Consider the following 21,513-nt stretch of genomic DNA (forward strand, 5'->3'; position numbering starts at 1 on the left):
AAAAGGAACTGAAACTTATCCTATAAATGCGAATACAAACTGATTTTCTTAGGCCTTTTTTATTAATAACTAATATTAAGTGTTGTTTTTGTTTAATTATATATTTTTATTTACATAAACTAAACCGAAAGTTACAGTGAAAGCCATGATGATCAACAACCCATCAATTTGATGAGTATGGTAAAACTAGGTATATATTTAACATCGGTAGTTCTACCTTTTCAATAAAGCGCGATGACGCATGGAATTCTCAAGGGAAAAAACCCTCTAGATCTCTATTCGTAAAAGAGATAGGGTCTTAATTCTTACAAAGGGCAACATCATTAAATTAGGAACCATGAAAAAATTCCATTAATTTTTCTTTCTTAGCATGGTATTTATATCGCAAGTAAATGGTAACATAAATATGTAATAATATTTTTTCTTTATATGTATTGTATACAAGAATATGAGAAGATATACTTGTACTTTTCTATTAGATGCCGGCTACTTGTCAAGTTTCAGCGAATTTTTTCGTCTATTCATAAAAATAATGTATAGGTGCAACACATTATGAATATCTATTTCATTTTTAATTACAAAAAAATTAAGTTGAAAAATTACAAATAACTCTAGACAGGAGGCATCGCAAATATTCTACCAATATGGCAGAAAAGTTTTCGGCATTCGGGTGGTTTTAGTTTAGTTTAGTTATATTAACGTCCCGTTGTAAAGCAACCCTAGGGTTATTTTGGGACGGACCTCGTAATTTTGAACCGCGGTCAGGACGACACCTGAGCTGGCACCCCCTTCTCCACACCAGCGGCAGGACGTTTGGCATGACGGATTTAACGTGCAACAGACCCCCTTACACGACGGTTCTTCGGTGAAATTGGGTCTCGAACCTGAAACTGTACGGCTCACAAGCCGAGACCTTACCACCAGGCCACCGCGGCCTTGCATTCGGATGGATATGATGCCATATGAACTCTACAAGAAATGAAAATGTTATTGAGTAGTACCACATTCCGTTTTTGTTTCGGGCTTCTAACAGAAAAGTAAATCCCGCCTATAACTGTGGCAGGCTAAAAGTACCTAAAAAGTAAAACTAAAGAGTACCTGAAAAGATAATAAGAAATTGTAAGAACGTTACACAAGGTTGAAAATATCTGTACCTGAGAAAAAATAATTCAAATCTTTTGATACATATGTATCTTGCAGTCCTTCAATCATTACTCCGCATCGGTATGTGCCCTGGCGTATGACGGGAGTAGACAGCACTTTAGTAGGGTCAGCATAGAAACTGAGTTGATGGAGATGACTATCAACTGGAACGGGAATTCCATTCTGAAACCAAATGAAGCGAAGCTGGTTCTCCTTCCCACTGATGTTCCAGCCGTGAATGGATACGTCACAGGTTAGGAGGCCTTGACTGGTGTTCACACTCGAGAGAGAATCTGAATATTCTGGTAGTATCCGGACGGTTGCAGCTGAACAAAAGAATGAAAATAAGACATAATAAATAACAGGATTGTAATGAAAAAGACTAATTTTATTTTACTTTTTAATATTGATATTATATTCAATGCAGAGCATTGTTGGCGAATTTGGTATTTTGAAGAGTGCAATTCAGCTAGATCTTTGATAGAAACTTTGATTCATGTTTATCTCCAAGCTTATCAAAATAGACTCATTCGACATCACGCTATTTTTATAACACATCTCAAAACTAAATTGTAGCATTACATTTTATTTTGACGATACGATTTGATTTAGGACAAAACTCTACTAGCACAAGATATTGCACGATATCTCTATAATGTTGTCTAACATACAGAATGCCGGAAAATATCGTTTAGATATATTAAGAATGTTGTTGGACATTTTGTGTTAATAGGGAATCTAATTACCCAACATATGATACCATAAGAAGAGAGATATACACAATTTTTCAAACAAAGATCATTCTTATTTATAAACAGAGACAACTCATGGCGGCCAAGAAATTTACGAGAGATCTTATCACTACAAATGGCGTAATACATATTCCTACTACGATTCTCTTTTTTAAGAATGCAGGAATATTTCAGTTGCATTAAAGAGCTTTCATTTTAAATACCAAAATTCATTATTGAAGAACATCAATTAGTTGTGATTAGAATTAAAACATATTTGAATGTATTTGCTTCTATTATCTAGATTAATGAAATTAATATATCCATTCTTATTCGCCATATAGTCAATTTGAATTTTGACATACTACAATATATGTAATTAATTATATTATATTATTACATTAATTTCAATTAGGCATCTTTTTCAAAAAAAATTGAATGAAAACAATTTTTATCAAATGGGATTATTTTCCCCTCCTTTCTAGTACACTAACAATTTCTTTTCTTCTCCCTTTCTATATTTCTCTGCAACCCATGGATGTAGAGCGGGAGTAAAATAGTGAATGGATAAAACGGCAAACCCTGGAAGGTCACAACAGCTCACAAACGTAAATGTCCTTCCACCAGACTTCGGCATGTAGTGATGCACTTTGGGCTTTGTAAAATAAAGAGGAAAATAGAGCATGCATTTTGGACTTTTTCCTTTCCCCTGGTTGAATCCAAAATTTGACATAAATCTACAAATATGGCCACAATAGATTTGGGTTTGACACAAATATGGCCACAAGTCATTGTGTTTTTAATTATCACTTTCATATAAAAGCAAATATATAGATCAACAAATTATCTCTCCTTCGGGAAATTTGGTCCAAAATTTAATTCACATCTTTCATACTTGGAGCATGTTTCTAGTGAATTATCGATGGCTTTACTGCGTTTGAAGGGTTTAATTCACTATAAATTTAAAAATCATCCATTTATCTCTCCATGTTTTAGAGTTATCATGTTCAAATGTTTACAAATAGATAAATAAGCATCTATTTGACGAATTTCATCCAAATTTTGAGAAAATTTTACAAATTTGGTGTATTTTATGCCAAATTTCATTGCTCTGCTCAGTACATGTTGGATTTCATATTCATAGATTTAAATTAAGAATAATCCAACACTAATTCAAAGGCAAGTTGAGAATCATATCATCTTTCAATAAATGTGTCATCAAAAACTTTCATCATAGCATAAACTTAACCTTTCCATGATTACAAAGCCGGTAATTTAGTTATTAGTTGTAACATTCACTCACAAACATTGCCAGTATCCTTTTCGCAAATAAAGAGAGCATCGGAACAGGTTAGGTTACTGATCACGGATCCGCCGAGGACTGCTCCGATCAGCTTTGTCACACATTCGGCGTTATTTTCATCTATTTCAAAATCTAGAAGAAAAAATAATCACTTTTGAAGAATTTAGACAAAGAAAAATTGCAGATTGGAAAATGGTTTCTTCTTCATGTATCAAACACTGATACCAATCAATAATTTAATTAAAAATTCAACAAACCAAAATTCATTTTGAAGAAGCAGAACTAATATTGTAAAAGATATGGATAGTTTACTAATGAGTTTAAATCATTTTCCAAATAAGAAATATTAGCAAATTATATGAATAAATGAATAAAATTTTGAAAAGGAGGTTCTACCCTCTAAACCAAAACATAGTCATAAGATAATATTCTAAAATTGAATCGTCTATCTCTAGATTACTTAAAAATTTTTTCTCTTAATTATAACAATGATAACTTATTCGTATAAAAAATATTTTAATATCACAACATATTGGAATACAATTGTAGTTATTAAAGCAATGAAAAGCCTTATTGTAAAAAATATTCTGAAAATTCATTAAAATTAAACAATTGTACGAAAATTAATTTCTGTAGAAAAATCCTGTTAAATACAGGAATTCATTTTTTCCCTACATTTTAAGGTGGTGTAAAAATCGTTTTTATACATTAATATTATCAGTGCCGAAATCTTTGAAGAAAAATGTTAAAAGCTCGATTTATTTTTAATTCGAAATCTGATTAAAATTTTGAAAACTCCTTTCTTAGTAAGCATTTACTACTAAAGAAATAACTAATTGATAATTTGATAAACCCAGGTTCGATGATTCGCTCTGTTGAAACTTTTACACAATTTTTAATCCTGCATATTGCATGAACAGTTTGCAGATAGTATACTAGCCTATGAACAGAAGTAAAGACCTTTATTTCTTTTACATAGTACATCTTGGATTACTAACACTTATTTAGGTATTGGCTGCCATCTTATGGTAAATAATTGGATTATTTCAAGCAGTATTTACTAATACTTAGTAAAAAGTTGTTGTTAATTACCACCAGAAAATGTTTATGAGTGGATATTGAAGTGTTTTTGTTTTTTATGTAGAAAATAAACATTTTGAAAAATTATATTTCTTTATTTACAAACTTTAAGAATTATTCAGGAATTTAATCTAAGTTCTTGTGTAGTTAATTTAGTAAGTCATATCAGTGACACTCCGACCCGCCTCGAAGGCACACAGATAAAAAATTGAATGACCGGACCGCCGCAACAGCAACACTGGCTGGAGCTCTGATTGAGTCGCAAGGGCCATCACCTGCCATGGTATAACCCTTCCCTTAGGAAGTACGTCCTTGTCATAGATGTGAGGAGCCATACCCTCACCTTTTCGTGTACCCTCCAGAGTGGCGAGAACCAACCACCATGCCGAAAGCTTCTCATCCTCATTTCGAGGTGCTCCCGAGGGAGTATAATTTGATAATAATTAATTAAATAAGAATAGCATGTTGCTTGTGATTTCCAACCTAATCTGTAAAGATTATCATGTAGTAAAAGAGTTGAGTTGAAAAAAAAAAGAGTTGAAAAATGCAATTTCTTGTACCCTTATCATAAATCACTGATCCAAAATACATAATGTTAATCATCATGGTCATTTTCAGGTTATATTAACATATCGCGATGCAAGACGGGGATAAAACACGAAAACATTGATCTTGAATCTATAAAAAGGAATTAAAATTGTGTGAATAAGAAAAGAAAAATTTTAGTTCTAAAGTTGTATAAAATATTTAACGTTAAATCTACAGCATTTGTCCATCTTTTAGCTGCTTATATGTCAATGAAGAGGCAAATACGAACTATGAATCGACGGAAAATGAGATCAGAATGTCACCTATAAGTTTGTAGCAGCCAATAATGAAAATTGATCAGTAAAAACAAGCTGGAAAAGAATAATTTTATAATAATCTATTTTTCCTTTCTTCAAATGGAGTATCAAACAGATATAATTAATTAATATTTTTTGTTACATAGAAATGTTAGAATAACGTCATTCTAACGAATCTGCAACAATATTATCTTCAGAAATGCTATCTAAGCTTTCTTTCTTACAAAAAAAAAAATATCTCAGAGATTCTTGATCCTTTATCTTATGTATCAGAAAGATTATCAACAATATCAAACTGTGACCTATATCATGAAAATGAAACTACATAAGAGACTCATCAGATAACATTAAATTTCAAAAACAGCAATGAAACATTGATCGGGAATTTCTGAGTAATTCTTTCCTTTCGCCAAAATCATAATCTAATCTGATAGTTGTTCCCCATTCAGCATTTCGATGCTGTTTGGGGATTAACACGTATCACCAGAGCGAAAGCAAGAAATGTTTACATTAAATGCAGGATTTCCTTTATCGAAGATAATTTTATTTCTCCCAAAACGGGCAGAAAAACTATTTATCTGTCATTTCGTTGTTTGCTCATAGAAATGTCAACAAATAGGAATTTTATGACATGAATATGATATATTTAAAGAACAAAATCTGATTTTTAAGCATAAAAATATCTATATGCTTATATGCTATCCATAAATTACGCCATGCAATACAAATGACAAAAAACAACCATCGTTTAAAACCCATATAAAGCAGTTCGTTGAACCCAATTCCATGAAATACAATGCAATTATTTCTTTAGTAGTATGTGTAACTAAGAAAAGGTTTTACAAAATTAAAATTCGTCAAGGGATGTGGAATTGTTCAAACAAGCAAACGAACGTTCAATTATATAGAAAGAGATTGTTACAGATAAATTTATATCTGATCTCAGAATTTTAATATTCTCCTATTTATCTATCGCATAATACCAATGATAAAAGCAGAGTAATATTTTTTAAAAATTTTGATGGATATACTTTCAAAATATCAAAATATGTATATTGTATACACAGTAAAAAATTTAAATACAATCTTAATTTTAATGCGTTATTTTGTTGGGTATTCATTAAAAAAATCTATTTAATAGAAATCTCTGCAGTATTACATATAGAAAATTATGTGCTTATAGTTTATATACCCATTTTAGTTTAGTCTATAAGTGCTTCTCGGAATAAAAATCCTTTCATATATAATATTTTTAACTTAAAAACTATACAATAGTTTTCACTATACAAGGTGTTCTTTCGAAACTCTGCATCATCAAATTCCCCGCTTGAAAGAACTATACTTCTACGACACATATTTTTTGAAAAAAAGCGAGAGAAAAGTATGACGTCTTAAAAAAAAGTACAAAATTAAAAAAAAGTACAAAAATAAAAGATTTATTTAAAATATAAACGTCAGAATTTTCATATGTTTACATAGTAATAAGCTCAGAATGGCCACCATTCATATGGAGGAATGTAAATCCGTACCGTGAAAGGGTTGTCTACACAAATTAAGCAGCATGATGTTCGCAAAAGTACAAGAAGCATTAAGACGAACTACTAAGTCGTTTTCTGTAGTAATTAATCTCAATATATCATTCCTTCAGACAGCCCCATATGAAGAAATTCTTAAGTGTCAAATCTGGTGATAGTGAGGCCATAAGGCCCGACATCCAGTACCGCAGTCTAGATATTCTTTGTCCGACCAATCACGTACAGGAATAGTGAAATGCACCACAGCTCCATCATGCGGGAACCATGGACCATGTATTGACACTCAGCGAATGTTATTTCAAGAAATCGGTTATTATGCCGTGGAAAAATATCAAGTATGAATAACCTAAGAGCCGTTTAGGCAACAGATATAGTTCGATCCTGCAATCACCTAGTAAGTCGGTCCACACGTTTACAGATTAGCGGACCAGATATCTTTGTTAGTGTACTGCACGAGGATCTGATATGTCGCTATTCGACTGCTGAAACCCCCGTAATATATGAAGTATGATTCAGCAATCCACAAGATATATCCAATGAAAGCTCTATTGACTTCATGCTGTTGCAATACTCATTCATGAAAGTTAATGCGTCCCTGAAAATCATTTAGATGTAGGCCATACACTGTTGTGTAGAGTAATGAGCATAATCCCTTGGTCGGTAATAGCCTGTACATAGCTATGCGCCCTCTGGCTGGTGCGCATGTACTCAACTTGGAAATGTCTTCTATACTACTAAGAATTGCATTTTCCTGTGCTGGTATAAGACCACAGCACGTTAAACATCGTGGGGATTGTGTATTAGGCCAATACTTCTAATATTTCTCAGTTTGACATGCAACCTGTTATAGATTTTAAAATTTGAAGAACGGAGAGTTGGATAGCAAAGAAAATATTCCCTAGCAGTTCGTAAAGCAATTACCCTTACATTGATAAAAGATAAAATGCATGTCGCTGTATTCACGATCTGAATACATCATCACCATGCGAATAACATCGGTAGTCACAAGATACAGCCTTTTAAATACCCTCCATATGACATCTTGACGTAATTCCACGGCATGCATATGCATGTCTTGTTACGCACCGTAGACATTTAGAGCATCTTCGTCTGCAAGAATAAGCAATACAAATGTTCATGTTTCTAATAAAGTTTTTATCGTACACTGGATATGATATCATATTTTTCACTCCCATTCCTATCGAATGCTATGGATAATAGATATACAGTGCTTTGAGTAATTTTTTTTTTTTGTACTCTAAGCAAGGAATCTAAATGTATACAGTTTGGGCGGTCTTGATGAGACCATCTATATTAGATGCTGAATTTTGGTAAAGTTTTGTATTACGAACAAAAAAAGATGAAAATGCCAAGTTATTAGATAGCAGTATATTTTGAATGCAAGAAATAATTACCCGTATGTTTCCAATGAATTTACATACCTGCTATACCAAGTGCGCTCATATTACTGTACAGAGCATAATAGACTTCATCTTCAGCTACATTGCTTTCATACTTGGAGCATGTTTCTAGTGAATTATCGATGGCTTTACTGCGTTTGAAGGGTTTAATGCATTTTTTACTGGCCATGGGAAGTTGATAAAACATGAACCAATCCTCAGGGCATGCCAAAGCTGAAATAAAAATTAAAAGTAAATCACATAAAGAAAACATTTAACTGAAAAAAATTTTCGACTGACTTGTATGATACAGAAAGTGGAGATGTCAAAACTCAAATAACAACAAATTCAGTAAAGAAAATCACAAAACAAAGGATCTCATCTGAAAAATAAATATGCTACAATTTATTTCTGCAAAGATATTAGCTAAATATATCCACGTCTTATGACGAGGCGCGGATAGTAAACAGTGTGCATTTGCCGAGACAGATTTTTTTTTTCAAAAACAATGTATACTACTGAGTTACATGCATTTCCAATTTCATTTTAATTTGGTACGTTATTAATGCATTTTCTACTTTTATTATATTAAAAATATTAATAAATATCTTTGAGGTAAAAGGTAATATTATGAAAAAGAGATGTAAAGCTAAAACAGCGGATATCAAGCTTCTTTTAATCAAGTTTTAAACAGAATATTATTTTCTGGTAAGTGAAAAATTTAATATCATTACTTTACATATGGTATTTTAAAGTATTCACAAGGCAGCTGTAAGCTCATTTCAGAGTCTTAGCTTCAAGATAGAAGGGTCACAGAATGGAGATTCTTTTATATGAAAGACCAGCTATGTATACAGACTTGATACGCGTTAAATTTGTCCAGGGGTCAAGTTTTTTCACTTATATGCTGTAAGTGGAATTTCGGAAAAGGGCTATCAACTGATGTCGTATATCCGACCTTTGAATGCGGTTTAGGATTACGAAGTTTATACCTAAATAGCTCTCGTATAGTTTCAAAATAGGACGTTAGTTTAACTAAACCAAAGTAAAGGAAGCATTTCTTCACTAATTGCAAATATCAAATAATTAAAGCTCAACTATCCGTTTAAATAAGACTAACGGCGATACGGATAACTAGCATAAAAAAGGTTATTTATTAGAGGAGAAAAAGACATGTAGTGATACAATATTTATTTAATAACTACATAAGAAATATTCCTTATACTTTATAGACTTGCATACAGTATTAAAATAATATCACTGCCTGAACAAATCAGTCAAAGCCAATTGTATATACAGGATTTCATTGTAGCAGTTGATTTCAAATTAGATACGTACCTACATTTTAGATGCAAAATCTGAGCACCATATTTTATATATCTAGTTCTAGTTAAAAATTTTGGGAGAAATCGGCAAATTTAATGTAAAGATTATATACCAAATTTCATCATTCTAGCTCAATGTACTTTTGAGTTATCATGTTCCCATACAGACTGTAGTTAAAGTTAAAAAAAGACTTTACGATAAATTTTAATCACTGAAGAGAAAAATTATTTTTTGTTTTAATTATTAGTGTGTTAAGAATATTTTATTAAATATGATTAAAAAGATTGTGGACTGCATGAAAAAAAAAGAAATTCAGACATCACAAGTTCTTTAGAAATGCATTTTATTTTATTTAACATATTTTTATTTAACATTTTTGTTTAACATATTTTTTAATTATATATTACAAACAAAATAAAATATAATTATTTGTCTTATTTGGAGAATTTTTCCAGCTGGAAGCATATACTTACCTTTAATGATTTCGAAATTAACTCTGGATCAAGATTATTTTAGTAACTTTTATCACCATACGCTTTCGAAATAATTTAATACAGGGAAACGATCAGAAGTTAGTATTTTTTATTATTGAAAATAACTAATACTGGATTAAATATGATTCTAAAACATGAGTAGCCTTGTTTTTAGAGAAAAATACTAATTTCTCTTATCACTGTTTTTACTACCTACTATTAAAAATCATTTTCCGAATGGCGTGTAGAACAAGTTGCAGTATTTAACTCACATTAAATAGCTCATTTCTTAAAACAAATTGTAGGAAAAATAAAAAAAAATTGTAACCAGATCATAAAAATATTTAGATGTTTAGATTATTCATCGAAAAATTAATGCGTATTCCTGTAAAAATACAAAAAGTGTATAAGCATTGTTAATGACTGAATACATTTTAGACGATTATAAAGTAAAATTCTTCACGATCTCACATTATATAATATACTAAAAGCATTTATATTGCCGCTGTGGTATTAATCTAAAGATTGCATATTGCGAAGTGTATTATACACAATACGAAATAGAAAAGTAGTTATACAAAATGCTACATTTTACAAATAGATAGTTAAAAAAGCAGGAAGACTTTTTCTTCAGATGAAAGAATAAATCAATCTTTTTTCCATATTTTCTACGATAATTAAATGGCATCAAGGTTAACTTACTTTCTACAACAGGATAGACCGGAAATCCGTTGTTCTGGCACACAAATTCCAGCTCTGTGGCGCAAGGTCGAGTGACAAGATAGCCAGCAGAGAGATGCAAGGCAACACAGTCATGAAACGGTTCATCCTCTCCCCATTTTTTGCCCCACTGTTTAATGGATTCCCTATATGTAAAAAACAGTTTCTTCTTAATGTCCAAAAAATAAAATATGACCAAAACATTATGATTCACTTCCGAAGAAATGCAATATATTATAACCCTCAGAAATTAAAGTAAATATTCACATATTTTTAATCCAACATATGTCATATCAAAGGACTAATAAAAGTGTATTTAAGAAACGCATTTTAATATCAAGACCTAGTGTATTGTGCAACATATTACAAGTACCAAATTATTCAGAAAATTGTACAACATATCCTTTTACTTCCTCATAAATGAAGTATAGAGAAAATATTGTAATCGTCAAAAAATTCAAAATTTTGATGAATCTACGTTTTAGACCTCCTTGAGTTAGAAAATGTCCATCTGTCTATCTGTGACAAAGATAACTCAAAAAAACTTTGAGCTAGACGGATAAAATTTGGTATACGGTCTTCAGACAAAATTTGTGGAATTCTATCATATTTTGAATAAAATTCATTCAGAGCATGTCCATCTGTCCTAATAAAAGTTAACACGATAATTACAAAACGAAGAAATTGTAGATAGATAAGATTTGGTACATAGATTTTTAACATGTATAGAGAAGACATCTACCAAATTTTGAACCAAATCCAACAACGGGTTAACCATCTGTCGGTACATATTTTCAGAAATATGTAAACGCGATAATTTAAAAACGCAATGATTTAAATTTTCAAAATTTGTTATGTAATTTCGTGACTACAAATGTAATTTTGTGTAAAATTTTTCTTTCAATTTGTAGGAGAAAAATTTGCCTAAAAAATAAATTCAACTCTCGGATACTATTAACTGCATTCCAGGGAGTAATCGCCAAGGATCACACGATAGATTCAGTAAAAATGCTAACTTCACACCAAAAGTTAATAATTCATAATTATTGTTCGCGAATGCCCTCCAAGACGTTTTATAGGATAACAACGTTATTAGAGAGTGTGCTAGAAAGTTTTTGGGAGACCATGCGTGATGGTTTAATAATGACGAAAACATGTGTATGTATGTGTCTATGTATTAGTACTCTACAGGGTAGATGTTAGTACTAAAAAAAATTTGATTTGATATTTAGAAGAATGGAAATGTGTATCTAGAAGCAAATTTTACGAAAACAATTAATTAAAAATTTTACGAATTTTTGTCATTTTTTTAGTGATAAATTTCGAAAAAATTAGACAAAAATGATTTTTTTTTCAGATTAACTCAAATCAAAATATGACACAAAACTATAATTTTAGTAGCAAGATCGCTCACCAAATTTCATTTATTGAAGCAGTTGTGTTTTGAGTTACTAAGCTTACATGCATACGATAGTACAATTTAATAAACGAACATCTTTTGACGATTTCATTACTTATTTCAGTACTTATATTAAAACTGTATATCAAATTTTATCAGTCTAACTCGTGTAGACAGACAGAATAGATATCTCTAGTAGAGTTGGATATACACAAGATATATCTAGCTCTAGTAAATATCTCTTCATTTAGTAACTATAGTGTTCACTTGCACTCCGGCAAACAGGCAATTTTCCTGCATATGGATTTCTTTCAAAATTTAATAGAAGTCTGAAAATTTGATGTAAAGATTATATATCAGATTTCACCGTCTTGATCAAAGCGTTTTTGAGTAGCCTTTTCTCAGGCAAACAGAGAGAGCGACAGATAAAATTTCAAAAATGTATCTTTCGAACTCATGAGGGTCTGAAATGCGGAGAATAGTCAAAATCTCAAGGTCAAATTTTTTGAAAATTATTATACCTTCTGTCTGTATACTTCGTTTTAGAAAGAATTCGAATTCGAATTTCAAAGTTTCATTAAAACGAATAAGAACAAATAAGCCACTATAGCTATACCGTGGCTCTGCCGAGTTTGACTACACCACTATACAAGTGCATTTATTAAGAGGTAGGAAAATACGAACTAGAAGTCGGTCAATGAAAAATGATAGAGTTGCAATGCATATGATCATGCTTAATTCGGCACATTTTCCTTCTTTTCTCATTACTGATATATTTTCTTCGTGTGTTATGAAAGAGCGAAATGCAGATTGAGCTGGCAAACTTTGATTGTACGTCGCCTAACTTATCATTATAAAATCATCTAATACCATATAATTCTCCACTCCTCTGATATCAAGCCAACTTTCAGAACCTGGTAATATTATATTTAAGTCAATAATGATAGAAACTAAAGTAAAATCAATAAATTAATTTTAAAGGTGTTGAATATTCACATTTGTTGCATTAAATGAACTAATTCACCATAAAAAAGCTACCTAAGTAATTACCATAGGACCTACTTATACGGTTTCTCTTCCGCTATGCTCACATAAAATCCAGATATTCTTCGGATTCCGATCCAAATTAGATCTACACCTACAATGAATAAAAATAAATTAATAATTATTTTGAACATCAAACATAAGGTTTTAATAATTTTACTCGGAAAGTTGCAAAAGAAAAGTAAATATTAGTTTGTAATCGTAATATACAGCAAAAAAATATATATATTATTGATACCAATAACAATAAAATTGAAATGCATGCATTAAAATATTCAAATTTCCATTGAAAAAAAGAATAAATTCTAAATTTAAAGATAAAAATTACTGCATAAAAATTTCAGAAAGAATAGAGTCTCATTAATCCAGCGCTGAACCTGTATTCGGTCTCCCTTATAATCTGACGTTTTTGGAAGAACAGAGGGAAAGGAAGACCCTGCGTGTGGATTTCAGTTACAGCACGCGATAAACAATTGAATTTGAATTATTTTTTGTAATGTATTAATATTGATTTTTATAATGTATTGTTAATATTTATTTAGTATTTATATTAATATTTGTTTTTTGAAATTATAATATTTTTATGAATAGAAAGGATTTTTAATTTGAATAATGTAGGATTTGAATTATATTTTAATACAGATCATAATTTTTTTGGTATAATTTGGTGCTTTCTTGTAATATTTTCTGCAAAAAAACTTAAGTGTTGCAATTAAAACGTGTTTTACAAAATGAACTTCTACTAATCCGATCTTCTTCTAGTCTGATCTCAACCAGTTTACTGAAAGTCAGCTGTAATTTTACTTCTGACTGTGTAAAGTACCAGAAAAATTTTAAAGAAAACATTTTAGTGCACTTAAAAAATATCCCCTTTAATTTAAGTACATTTTTATCGTTATGATTTCAATAATCGCTAACAAGGTAAATCCAGAAATAATAAAGTCAGCAGTTGCTCAGTTCGGTAGGTGCAACGTTAATAAGCGTGAAATCTGATTTAAAAAAAACATTTTAAAAGAATCTAAATATTTACACAATCAGTATATTAAAATTAATTTAGCAAACTCAAAGAAAAGATTTTTCAATCTTAACCTCTGGAATGATATAGCCAGCTTTTGTTTCATATGAATACTTTTGAATCATAGATTCATTATCATTTGTGCCTGTTCTCTATCTCCATTTTCAAGAGAAACTTTAAAACACTACTTGACTGTTCATTCTATGAGAGGAAAAAAAACCACGACAGAGCTCCGAAACCTCAGCCATTATCCTAATTTCGAAAAAAAAAAAATCATATGAATTCTCCTGCCTTTTAGATAGGTCCCGAATTGTCATTCATTCATTGCCATCTTTTACTTTCGAGAGAAAACTCAAAACCTCTATTTCACTCCACATTCTTATAGGAAAAAATGCTGACCAATCAGAATTGTCTTTCTTTATTGTGCAACGATAGTTAAAAAAAGCAGTTGGTGTGGCTTCCACAAAACTTTCTCGCATACTCTCTAATAAATTTGTCATTCCAGAGAACACCTTTCATGGCACTGGCATACAATAGTTACGAAATATTAAACTTCGGCGTGAATTTAGTATTTTTACTGAATCTGTTCTGTGATCCTTGGCAAGATTTTTGGTGAGTAATAGCATCCGAAAATCGAATGTATGCTTTAGATACATTTTTTTCCAACCGATTGAAGCAAACATTTGACATAAAACTGCACTTGTAGTCACATGTTTCTGTAAGTACAAATCGAGAGGCGGCCAATCTCTTATTGGATTTGACTCGAAATTCGACAGGTGTATACACTATAGATATTATACCGAATCTTATCTATCTAGCACTCTTAGTTTTGTAGTTTGGTTTTGTAACTTATATTCGAACAGCTGGACACACTACTAGATTTTACTCAAATTTTGATAAAAATTTGCAAATTGGGTGGAAAGACTGTACACCAAATGTCAATCGTCTGCCTCAAAGCGTATTTGGGTTATCTTTGTCACAGACAGACAGACATTTTCCAAAAATGTGTTTTTCAAACTCAGGGAGGTCTAAAACGTGGAGATTCCTCAAAATCTCAAGTTCTAATTTTTTTTTTTTTTTTTTTTTTTTTTTTGACGATTACTATACTTTCTCTGTACTACGTAAATGAGAAATCAAAAATCATTTTTTGAAATAAAAATGTCAGATTCAAAATAAATGGCAATGCATCTAAACTATGAAACATTATTAGTACATCATAATATTTATATCGTTAGATGTGAATTTAAAAAACTCACCTTTTCTTCTGAAATCTTCGATTAAACTGCTATTGGTGTAATTGTACAATAAATAAGAAAATTCTGCCTTGCAAGCCGCTTCGGCATCAAACCACGTAAACGTTTTAGAATGCAATTTCAAACAATTTTTAGGATCTTTCTCTCCGTCTATTTCATCATTCGTGTAAGATGAGTGGCATTGACATTTATCAAAATCGTCTTTGCATTTTGGCATCACCGCATCTAATGAAATAACAAAATATATAAAAGGGATTCAAATACCTACTCTGAAACATCAGAGCATGATAAAGTTTTAGGTTTGATTCATCTATGTTTGTACTAAAACATTTACATCTAATTATATAACAGCAATAATATGCACATCATACAATAATATGATTGCAACATGCTCGAATATAAATCCAATAGCTAAAACAATGAAAATCATTACAAATTCACCTAAAAATATTTAAGATTTTTGATTTATTGAATTTACATGAAAAGGGTTCACAAAAAAAATCTATAACTTAAATTTTAATTAATATAAAAATGATTTTTGAGCAATAATATGCTTCAAAGTTGTGAAGAAAAATATTAAAAGTTCAATTAATTTTTGATAAAAAATATAAATGATTTTTTTTAATGAGAACTTACTACCTAAGACATGCTATTAAGTGTCACATTTGGCAGGGTTTTTTTTTTGTCGTGTAGCTCTATTTTCAACATTTGTTTTATAAAGCGTTTTGAAAGCCGTTTTGTTCATGTATGACTCAGATTTTTGCAGATACAATAGACAACACTTAATGTGATCGCAAGAAATATTATCATTCGTATTATCACAATACTCTAATCCCGAACCGATGTGTTCAAATGCACACAAAAATATTCATTTTTTGTGATTACTACATCGTCAGATTTTAAGCATAAAAATGCCCGATCCTTCGTTCTGAACTAGAGTTGAAAACGAAGATGAACGTTCATGGAATTTCTTGCTCAACTTGTAAGAAAACATTTGGGAAACATTTCCCCTTTGAGATGATGTTTAAATTCTATGGTCTGGACTGGATCTATCTGAATCAATTGCAATGGATTGCTAGTTTACCAGGTGTGAATTCAAATCCGAAAGGCCGTAACCTTCCTGCGATTGAATACGAAAGAGAAATGGGTAAAAAAAAAAGAGAAAGAAAAGTAGAGTTGGTTGACATTTTAAAAAAATTGAAATTCTTAGTGGTATCAAAATTTACTTAAAATAAGTGATGCAGCTGGTAATTTCACAGCTTCTTTATAAAATTTTGAAAAATCATTAATCTTTAGTGAGTAGGACCAAGCAATAAAATATTGGTGATTCTGAAGGGAACGAACGAAATGAAAACTATAACGAATGTCTAAATAATTTAAGAGTTTAGTATTTTGGAACACGATGTGCAGCAACATTAGACTAATTTTGAAAAACAGTAGAAATAAATAGTAAAAATGGACTTAATAAAGAACAATACAGATAAACTTTGATTTCATGCATTTTATACAACAGACTTTTCTGTCATATTCTTCAAGTGTCAAATAAATATAATATGAAGCGCGTATAAAAATTGAACCTTGTTCCAAATTCTTCATTAGACTTTTTTGTATGAAAATTTTCAGAAGTTAAAAATTATTTCGCATATAAAATAAGTTTACCTGATATCACATATAGACAACACAGAAGGTATGGAATGATCATTGACGGACTTCTCTTTGCAGATGACATGACTGTAGATTAAAAATCACTGGAGCATGGCTTTATTCACCTGAAAGAATTCCTATTACGCTCAATTTCAAATACAGAATCATACAGAAATAGTTATATTTCTTAAAAGTAGATGAATGTGGTTTAAGATTGATATTATGGGCAAACAAATTCAAAATCATTGTTACAGGACTGCAGGGAGATTTTAGTGTCCGAAATGGTAGATTGCGTCCCCACTGTGGTAGGCAGTTAGATAGTAAGTCGATAGAAAAATGTTTTTAGTTTGGTTGCCAAATAAGCAAATTTGTAAGAGTAAAGAATTAAATAAATTTGTAAGCAATAAAAAAAAATGTATATAAACACATTTGTTCACATTTTTTTTAATTGTAAAATATTATAAACTAGAATGTGTGTTCACAATGATTTGCTAAAATTATTAATTAGAATGTAAATAGTTATAGTTATTTTTAAATAGTAATGCAAATAGTTATAAATATAAACAGTTATAGATAGAAATAAATAGTTATTTTAAATATACTGGAATATTACTTTTTCATTAACTGGGCATATTATATTCCACTAAACAGATCTTGTAAAATATGAATTTTTAATGCTCTATTTGTTTAAAATTTATGCATTTTTTTTCTTATACTAATTAAATGCTCATTTATAAGTAGGGAAATAATTAATTAATAATCATATTTCAAGTATTTTATTATTTCAGTAATTTTTTCCATACTATTTATATTCAAAAATACCCTTAAAAATTAGATTTATCTTAAAATACTTCGAAAAAAAATGCCAGTCTCGGGTCCCATGGGCAGTTGCCTACCTTTCTTATTTATAAATCCCACCCAGCCATCAAAAATAGATATGATGTTCTTTAAATCATGGCTTTGTTATTGAAAAAACTTTAAATACTATTATAATCAAAAAATACCCGGAATTGGGCGTAAAATAAAATGTATTGGATTACAAATTTCTTCAAGAAAATTCATTGTATCCCCTTTAAAATAATCTTCTCTAGCAACAATACATTTCTGTCAATGTCTTTTCCAGTCATTGAAACATGCCTTAAAATCACTTTTGTGAAACTCTTTCAAACTTCGTAGTGAATTTTTCTTTTATCAAGTTAATGAACTCCAAACCTGAACCTTTTTTTTTTTTTTGTTCTCTATGTATAAACTCCTTGTGTGCCAACAAGTATACCACAAGGCTTACAGATGTAAGTCAGTACCCAATTGACAGTAAAATAATTTCAAATATAAGGTCGCAGGCACAAATGCAAAAAAAAAAAAAAAGAAGAAAGAAAAATAGGGCAAAACAAGTAGATACACAAACAAATGCAAAATGAAACAAAATTGCTCACATAGTAACAGAAACATACAGTAAATGATATAAAACAATTAAAGAAGCATGATCAAATAAAATATTCAAAATACAAATACAAAAGTATATATGCAAATATATGTAAGCAAATACATTGAAGTAAAGTTTAAATCATACGGGGAAAAATACTGTTAATATATGTACAAAAGGAAATGAAAGATGATTTACACTGTACAAAGGCAGATAAACGAGGAGGCCAAGCTATATTGTTCTTCAAAAGGCAGTTCCTGAGTTTACGTCTTTCCGGAGTAAACTTGGTGCATTCAAATATCAAATGCTTGACATCCTGGACTGCACCACTGTAGCACGAACACCTATCAGTCGGCAACAAATTGAATCGTTTTAAATATGCTTTAAAGTTTCCATGCCCAGTCAGAAACTAGATAAGCTTAAAATTATTGCCTAAACAAAGAACAGGCAATTCAACCAAAGAAAAAAAAGCCGCTTGGTACATCTCAGCTGTACAGTTATAGAAGAGTGATTGTTAAATACTTCGGCAATAATTGCAATGAGATAAGGCGCTTTATGGTAGCGTATAATCCAAGATTTATATTTCAGGCCATTTCCAACGAATTGCTTTACGTGAAAGCCCATTGGTATTGTCTGTCCAGTTGTTAATAATTCAAAATGCACAACATCAGACAATTAAAGAAAACACAACATTACCTTGATTTTTTTAGCGACTTTTACATGATCTTTTAGATCTTACTTCACCTGCCAAGCGGGATTCATTTGATTGTTGAGCTATTCCTACATCAAATGTGTGTCATCACATTTCAGAAAGTAATCGTCTTGAGTAAGCATCTCTGAGGCAACATAAACACAAAAACCAAATTCAAAATTCTTGGAATAACTGGAGAAGCGAGCGTCGCAGCTCTAAATGATCTTCTAAAATTGCTTGATAAGAATCAAATGATACAGGAATTTGTTCAGTAATGTCTTCTACTGCCAATCGTCGATCATCAGACTATAATTCTCTGACCTCATCTATATTTTTAATCATTAATCGAGGAGAATTGTATACTAGATAGAGGATCGTCTGCGATCATCATCATCATTAAGCTTTTTATACTAAACAAATATTATTGTTTTTCAAAAACCGTCGTCTTTAAAAGCTTTTTGTAACATTTCTAATGTTTTTGTAGTTGAAATTTCAATGAGAAAACAAAATTTAATGCAGTTTTTTTTCCCTTAATTATATTTATCATTTCAGAAAATGAATAGAAAGAAAGTTCTTATTTCATTAAAAACAAAGTTATGGTCAGACGATAAAATGAAATAAATTCCTGATTGTAGTTAAATGTTTATAGAAGACGCAAAAATATTTGATAGAAGTTTGCAAACAATATCTACCATAGCATATTTTAAATGCATATGTATCTCCGAATATTTTTTTAATCAAAGCAGTATGATTAAAATTACATAGAAAATTTTTGAATTAAAAATGTAGATTTTTTTTCTTTTGAAACTGAGGTAATAATGTTTTAAGATATATTTCTTATTTAAATTTATATATTGACTTTGCATTTTACATAAAATAACGTAAAAATTTCGAATTTTTCTTAAAATATTGTTTCAATTTTTTCTGAGTTATTTGTTTTTAATCATTGCATCTTTATCAATATTTTTTCTCCACAAATTGGTTTAATATTTACTGCACTGCACTTCATCTGTTTAAATTGTTAATAGATGAACATAATTGCTTTCTTTTCATTGTCCTTTATAATGACGATTAATCGCATGACTTCATGACGCTGTGAAAAAAGTAAATATCCTATTCATCTGTTTACTAAACTTTGCGATATTGTAACTTCGCTTTTTTACTTATCTTGTAAACTACACAGATATTAAACAGAATTCATTTTCTTTAGCTTTAAACAACGTAAAAATTCATGTGAATAAATATTTGATAAAACGAGTCTCAGGGCAATAATGTAATCTATTGTTAAAAATTTGGCAAAAAAAAAAAAATTAAAAATTGCCAAATTTTATCAAAATTTTCCGCAATTATTATATTGGTATCATTAAAAAAACTATTTTTCTCTATATTTCAATACGATTTAAAATTCATTTTTGTGCAATAATGCTTTCGAAAATTATAGAGCAAAAATTGAAATTTAGCTTAACGTTTGATTAATTAAATTTCTGATAAAAATATCAAAATATTCTTTCTGAGGTGCACATTTTCACACCAGCATATATATGTGCTATATTTGACAGCTGTAGGTCAAACGGTTGGACTTCTATACCGCGAACAAACACACACATTCATAATTATTATTAGAATAGATTATGAACTAACCGCTTTTGATGACCAGCTGCTTTCCAGAAAATACTGGTTACGTTTAATTTCAATTTAATTTTTTACGCATGTTCAAGTTGATGTTCATGATTCTATTAAGAAAGATAAGATTTGCTCCGTGGAATCGAGTAACATACAAGTTTATATCATTTTTTCTTATTAGAAGATATGTATATAGTATTTTTCATGAATGTAATAAACAAATGATGTAACCAAAAATGTTTGAGCTCTTCTCCATCAACAGCTAAAATGCTGTATATTTTATGGGTGATTGGATCGGCGTGGGTGATAAATAAATAAATAAAATTCTCTACTACAGTGGTCTGAAATGAGAGTTTTATGACCCAAAAAGGAAGTTTGCGGTCATTAATTAAAGATCAGCCATGTTGATGGCTTTGGTAAACTCTAAGTTCATAAGGATCAAATGTCTTCAAGTTAATGTGGTGAAGAGCTTTAATATTTTTTCTACCAAAGGTGAAAAAAAGTTTTTAAAATTTTAATTTAAAACTGTTATTTAAGTTCAATAATTTTTCTATAGTAAAATTTTTGAATTATCGTATAGTATTTGTAAATCGCATTTCGCGGAACCATTTTTTTTCAACTCCTCTTGAATCTCAAATTATATTATCTGCCATGAAATGTCTTTTGACATCCTAAGAATTTCATAAGAGTCTGGTTTGAAGAGAATATGATGTTTTGTATCGTTATAAAAAATCAATTTTTTATTAAATAAAAAAAAGAAATTGAACCTCATAAAATAAAGGACATATCGCCGCTTCCGGAAATAAATACTATGTATAAATTTGAAAAGCTTTGAGTTTATGAAATACCTTTAAAAATATGAAAA

General features: G+C 30.1%; 1 protein-coding gene across 2 annotated transcripts in view; it reads right to left on the reverse strand.

Annotated features, from left to right (window-relative positions):
- The window catches only part of LOC129966790 (uncharacterized), a 65,644-nt gene that overhangs the window by 38,209 nt on the left and 5,922 nt on the right, over positions 1–21,513 (reverse strand). Inside the window, exons 2-8 of one of the 2 annotated variants that reach the window (XM_056081357.1) lie at positions 16,927–17,036; positions 15,271–15,492; positions 13,018–13,093; positions 10,539–10,702; positions 8,080–8,271; positions 3,178–3,309; positions 1,155–1,469 (exon numbers count right to left, since the gene is read on the reverse strand). In XM_056081357.1, coding sequence (XP_055937332.1) covers positions 1,155–1,469; positions 3,178–3,309; positions 8,080–8,271; positions 10,539–10,702; positions 13,018–13,093; positions 15,271–15,492; positions 16,927–16,996 — 1,171 coding nt within the window. In that variant the 5' untranslated portion in view covers positions 16,997–17,036. Of the gene's footprint in view, positions 1–1,154; positions 1,470–3,177; positions 3,310–8,079; positions 8,272–10,538; positions 10,703–13,005; positions 13,096–15,270; positions 15,493–16,926; positions 17,037–21,513 lie in introns of those variants that run through there. The other variant, XM_056081365.1, reaches the window with a different exon arrangement.

Source organism: Argiope bruennichi, chromosome 1 (assembly GCF_947563725.1).
Source record: "Argiope bruennichi chromosome 1, qqArgBrue1.1, whole genome shotgun sequence".
NCBI lineage: Eukaryota > Metazoa > Arthropoda > Arachnida > Araneae > Araneidae > Argiope > Argiope bruennichi.